The sequence below is a fragment of the Labrus mixtus genome, chromosome 14, assembly GCF_963584025.1.
Source record: "Labrus mixtus chromosome 14, fLabMix1.1, whole genome shotgun sequence".
Classification (NCBI taxonomy): domain Eukaryota; kingdom Metazoa; phylum Chordata; class Actinopteri; order Labriformes; family Labridae; genus Labrus; species Labrus mixtus.
Genome location: NC_083625.1, coordinates 8,389,216 through 8,395,759, shown reverse-complemented (window position 1 = coordinate 8,395,759; position 6,544 = coordinate 8,389,216). Strand labels below are relative to the sequence as shown.

The following is a 6,544-nucleotide window of genomic DNA, read 5'->3' as shown; positions in this document are numbered from 1 at the left end:
GAATTCAATTGAATTATGTCACTGGGTGGCTACAAAACAGTTTAAAGCACAGTTTTCTTACATTTTTAAAATGTAGCTATGTTAATGTTAAAAATACAGTGTGCAATTAAAGTTGCAGTATGCAAAATTATTTCATTTGAATTTTACTGAAAAGGGAATATTACAATATCAAATTTATTGACACGTTCCTTTGACTAGATGTGTGTATGATCTGTATTTGTCAGAGCAGTACAACTGAAAATGTGAAAAAAAACAATCAGGGTTGGTTTGCACGTAAGCCAATCACATTGAGTCTAAGAGGAGAATGTTTGGGTTGCAAACAGGTTACAGTGGCAACTATTGGCTACATTCCATTGGAATATTCATGTTACATACTGCCACTTTAAACCACAACTATTTTTATTACAGGTTAAATTAATGCTTAGTGTTAGTTTTATATACCTCACACCAGCTCTAATAAGGGTTGAAGTCAGATATTTTTTTATTGTAAGCCTTTAAGATATTCTGTATATTTCTCACAATGTTGGACTCCTGCTTTTTTGTTCCACTTTGTTTCCATTTTCAAGATTGCTTTGTGCATCCTGCAGTCCTCACACAACTTCATCTGCTGCCCCCCTGCTCCTTGAACAGTCTTGAGAAGTTGAAGGGAACTCTTTAGAAAAAAAAACATCACTTAGCAGTAATATTAGCGCTATAAAAGTCTAATGCATTATTCAATTATTATCATTAAATTTCCACTTGAGACAGATATAATTCTAAGAAAAATCTCCCATCCTTGGTGGGCAGTTTTTTGTCACCATGTCATCGGTATCAAAACATTCAATCACTAAGCTTTGGCAACTGCAAACCAGAGTCAAACAGAGTCTAATTTCTGTCCAAGCGCTCCAGCTGTAAATGTTCCAAAGTTTACTCTACCATTATATTCATGTATTCACATGTGTGGGAGGTTTCTGGAAATGGGGAAATATTCAAATCTAAAATAAGGCTCCAATATAACTTGACAAATTCACCAAGAAAATTTCAATTTATACAATTAACAATGTATTTACATTTGCAACAACTACAAACATTAATAGCTGTTTAAAGCCTTACGATAAAAAAAGACAGTTATACGACAAATAGTCACATTCTTAATACTTACGATATAAAGAAATCCCAGCTTGAATGGTGGAGGAGAGGCAGGTCAGAATGAATAAGACTTGGCAGTTGTCATCTGGACTTCGCTTGTCATTATTGTTTTGCCTATTTGGGCTTATGACATCCCAGAAATGCTCAAAAGTGGCTTATCCTATCCCGTAACCAACCTTGTTGATACCTTATGTCAGCACAGATCAGACCTTACCTACACCAGACCTGCACTGACATCGCTCCTCACTCAGCCCACAGGGTTGTTTGCCATCCCTCTCAGCACAAGCAGACTAATGGGACAGGTGACCCTACCGGTTTGAAATGCAATCTCTCTAAATTCTTGTCTTTTTGTGTTAAACCTCTTCTGTTCTTGAAGAAATTGATGGCTACATTTGTGACTATGCTGCACATCACTCTGGCACTCAGTGATGTGGACCGGGGTTAACCTTTCTCTTCATCCTACAGTTCCTTTTGTCCTCAGCAGGGGGTAGTCAGACAACACACAATTTGTGTAAGTGCCAACGAACATGCAGTGTAAAACAGTGTGGTGGACAAAACCGATTCTATTTCAGCAATACTTTTGTATAATTATGCATTTGAAACACAATGCCTGCTGTAAATAACACATACACTGTTAAGAATTGAACATATCAGATAAAAAGCACTTGTGAAAAACGTGATTTTTGTGCTGATATGTTATAAACCACTTCCAATATCATGTTTGGCATTATATGAGCTCTCTTACGACTGATGAAAAACAAAGTTAACATGGAAGTGCCAAAATAACTGCATATGGCCCCTTTGAGCTGACCATAAAATGAAGTCAATAAAGAAAGGCTGAACTCAACTGCAGCGTTGTGCAAAAGGGTTTGGTCATTGTGGCTGCCCATGACAGCTATGTTGTAGATACATGTTAACTAACCCTTTAAAATTCTATTAAGCCTTTAAGTTATGCATAATAAAGAGCCTGGCTGCTTGGAGTGACACGTGAGTGCATCTCGCTGTCTGTTACATGTAGCCGCAGCTAAATTCAGACAATGATCTCGACCTCTATTCCCCCTCTCATTTAAATACATTCACTGACCCCCCCCCCAAAAAAAACAAGACGGCACCGGCTTTAGTTCCAAAATCAAGGCCTCAATACGCTCAATACAGGCCTCAACAGTGGCTATACCAACTACCTATATACAGTCTGTATTCAAACCCTCAAAGTCGTGCTGCTTCATTTCCCATCATGCAATGTGTTAGCATCTTTTCAAAGATAATTCCTTCTGAAAGAAACTCACGGCTTTGCGCTACAACATTTTTAACTGTTTAAATTTTCAGATTTTCCATCCACGGCATCAAGGGATATCCTATGGACAAAGAACATGATTTTTTAAGTTTTAATTGGCCTTTTGATTTGCCAGAGAATGACAGGATGTATGGAGAAGAAAGAGTGGGGGGTGACATGCAGCAATAGGCTGAGGGTCGGAGTCCAACCCAGGGCTGCAGCCTCTGCATTACCAACTGAGTTAAACCAGTGTCCAAGTCCAACAGCTTTTAATACACTGTCTTTAAAAAATATGATTGCTGGTCAGATTCAGCCTAACTTCGAACTTTTTTTTTTTTTTTTTTACTGGAGCCATGAACTAGATGGCAGCAGCAGTGTAAGGTGCAGACAAACCCTTAAACATTTCATTTCATAATAAATAATGGACATCAAGGCATTACTAACACACCAGCGAGGAAGGGAGAGAGATCATTTGAGAGAGGGAGAGAGAGAGAGAGAGAGAGAGAGAGGAGATGATGATGAAACTCAAGTGTAAGAAGCCTATAAAAACACATCATGGACTGCAATTTGTGTGAAACGGCGTCTCTTCATGTTAAACATGTCAACTTATCTTGTTAGCAAAGTGTGACCTGTGTAAAATTACATCATTACGTTTCTTTTGTCCCAAAAGCTTAATTATCAGTCCACAAATGTATGCAATAAGTGCAGTGTATAAATATTTGAAAGCATGAAGCTGGGAAAGGATGCACTTCATTTACCACAAAAGTGCTACCTGAGATTCTTACTCACTTCAAATTTCCCTGACCTAGATAGCCCTTTTTTATGTTCAGTGAGTGAGTATGTGAAATAATATCTGTCTTCACTAAGAAAGACACAGAAAGAGTGTTTCTTTGTGAATCTGCAAGAAGCAACACACAACACAGGTGTGTACAAAGTATATAATCAAGTGTATTTTCATATTTATCCACGTTCTGTACACATATTAATCCATTTCACATGAACACTATACAATAGCAATGAGTGAGGAATGGAATATTTTCTGAGTGCTGAGCAGCTCATGTTGAATGGCACTTTCATAAAAAAAAAGAACAAGGAATCACAGAGCATGAATAAGTAAATGTAGACATAACTCAACACAGAAAATGGCTTTATATTATCAGATCCATTGAGTAACAGATTCAGCACATATAAAATGCACAATGCAACAAACATTTGTTTGCTTTGTCCTTGTGTTTTCTCTGCATAATCTGAAATCGTAAATAATGCAGAAACAGAAGATGTTTGCAGCTATCAGAGGAAAGTGTGCTCTTCGTCTGGATTGAAGTCAAAGGCAATCTAAAATGTAACGTGTTAAGAGGAGTGGTAACAAGATACATCAATATCAGAGAAATATCAATACAATTCACAAACCTTCAATTATTCATCTCATAGAAGTCTTTTTGTAACTGATAGAAAAAAAACAATACGTTTGGCTGCTTTACAAGGAATATCTATGTCTCAAAGATATGTTTACATTTTCCGTGTGCTTTTGAATTATCCCATGACAGTTTGGAGTAAGGAAAACATCAAGAGAGAGCCAGCCTCTGCTGAGGCGCCCTGCTTCTCCCTTTAATAGAAGAAAAACTCTCTCGTAAGTGAATCCCCCAAAATTCCTGTGAAGTCCAGGTTCTGGTGGTTTTGATGTTGTCGTGGAATCTGGGGTGGTCGGAGGACGGGAGAGCATCTCAGATGAGTCTTCTTCTTCTTCATACCTGTTCCCCTGCATACACAACACTTTCCATATCTGCTGACCTTCATATGTACATACTAGCAATGTTTACGGAGAAATACCTTCACTGGTGTAGACTGACTTGTTCACAATTATTCCTACTAGGAATGGCATGGCAGATCAACTGTGAAATCTCACATAGTTAATGCTTATGATCCATCATATTATACGGTTTGTTGAGTGATGACATCATCCCTTGAAAATGCTGTACTTTTCACCAGGAGAGCTAAATATCATGCTTCATTTATGATGGTGAATCAGCAACATAATACCATCTCTTGTGGACAGATTGAGGCAGAGTGACTGGGGAATCTTAAAAGCACATGACATAACAGGGACCCTGCAGAGATGATGTCTTATCCAAATAAAGGCATTTCTTTTTGCAGTGTAGTCGGAAATTACTGGGCTGCTCTCTGCTCATCTACCGTAACAATTCAATAACTGGCCTGTTCTGCCTCATATATCATAATGGGGACATTGAGACTTGAGATAGGGCATTACAAAGAAGTACAAAGAAAACATTTAGGCAAATCTGTCTGGATGTTCTCAGCACTTTCTTCACTGCACCATGCTATATACAAAGCCTATGTGGATGTGCTTCTTAAACATAAAAAAAAAGAAAATGGTTCTCTAACAAATAGTCGGTGATCGCAGACTGAGTGCACGTTGTGACGTAGAGGATGAGTCAGATCTCGTGCTGTTGATGAGGGTTTTTTATCACGAATAGGAGCTGAGCAACCTTGACTCTGGAGGAAGAAGTCACTGTTTAAAGTAATACAGTTTCTTTGTGCAGCTGAATTTTGTTTCCTGTGAAATTTCTCTGACAAAACAAGGGAGCAAAATGAAAGCATCCTCTCTCGTCCTCTTGTCCCAGTCCAAACTTGCCCTCATTGTTCTCTAGACGTAATATTCTTTGTCCTTGTTCTTTTTGCCCTTTGTGATTGCCTTGGCCACGGAGGCCGTCGGTGTGCTTTTGTCCTTGACCACTGCTCCGTTGCCCTCCACAGTGGAATTGTTGGCAAAATTGTGGCTCTGGTCTGACTGGTAGGAGCCCTCGTCCCGGTTGCGGTACTTGTACATGGCATAGAGGAGTATAAGGATGCAGAGAGCAGCAGCAGCCACAATACCAACAACCATCCCCGTGGTGCTACTGGACTCCCTGATCACCTCCACGGCACCCGGTTGGCTCTTTTCGTCGGAGACTGTGGGGTTGGCTGTGGGCACATGGGGAAAATTGGGGGGGTAAGTTAGTCCTGGTGTGTTTCGGGAGGATGGAGGAGCAGGGGGCAGAAGCACCTGGTCACGGGTGTTCATTTTGCCTGCAGGGATGTGGAGCTGGTCAGGGTTGGTGGTGGGAACATAAGGAGGTAGGGGGCGGGGTTTCTGGACTCCACCCTCACCAGAGGTGGGAGGTGGAGGAAGGACTGTCCTGTCAGTGACCATGGGAGAGTTATTATTGTAAAAGTCCTCGTCATCTGATTCCGTCATCTCCCCAGAGCCGAAGGCCGAGACCTCCACAGGGTCACCACAGTCCTCCTGGTCCGGGGGGCAGGAAGGATGAGGGGGGAGAATCAGGGACTCTTTGGTGGTTTCAAGAGGGGAGAGGAGGGTAGGGGGAGGAGGGATGACGGGGTAACGGGTGGCGATGGATGGGGGCTCAAGGGAATCCACTGTAATAATAGGCAACACTAATTCACCTCCTAGAAAGGAAACAGAAAAGGTAGGGGATCCTAAATTAGAACAGAATCATATTCTGACTGTGCTCATTAAAACAGAAGCACAATCTGCTCATTATAAAGAAAATTCCTCTGTTACTCAGACATTTGATTTGCTAGCTCGTTATCAGTGATATCACTTCCAATCGCACAAATATGCATCTTTACATCATCTTTACATTAAAGAACTTGTGTGCATCAACACAAAGAAACGCTGTTTTTTCTTGTGCAGTTTTCGCTTCTTACATGAAGCCAATGTGTGGGTGTACAGATTAAGAATGTTTCAATATTATGCAAATGTAACACAGTAAAGCGAGAACATTAAAGAGCTCACATGTAGACACACAAATACAAGATGGCCCATAAAAGGCGGCAGCTGAACGAAGAGCATACAACAGACATGACAGACAGAAGAACAGTAAATGAAATTGCCATGCTGCTGTATGCGCGTCTGGAAGCAGGGACCAAGGGGGTGACAAGAGAAATCACAGACAGGTTATTGAAAGAAGCACAAGTGGAATATATATTGAAAGCAACCCATGCGTCTTGTGTGTGCGTATGTTAAATCAACTTGAATATAGTTTCCTAATCAAATCCCATATATATCTAGCTGTACGTTCATAATAAATATCCCAACAAAGATGATCCATCACAGCATTT

The 6,544-nt window shown here is 40.4% G+C and overlaps 1 protein-coding gene across 5 annotated transcripts in view; it reads right to left on the bottom strand.

Annotated features, from left to right (window-relative positions):
- Nucleotides 1–3,233: 3,233 nt before the first annotated feature.
- Nucleotides 3,234–6,544, bottom strand: part of nrxn2a (neurexin 2a) — a 126,842-nt gene continuing 123,531 nt past the window's right edge. For all 5 annotated transcript variants that reach the window (XM_061054841.1, XM_061054836.1, XM_061054839.1 and 2 more), the window contains one exon: nt 3,234–5,869. In XM_061054841.1, coding sequence (XP_060910824.1) covers nt 5,067–5,869 — 803 coding nt within the window. In that variant the 3' untranslated portion in view covers nt 3,234–5,066. The remainder of the gene's footprint in view (nt 5,870–6,544) is intronic.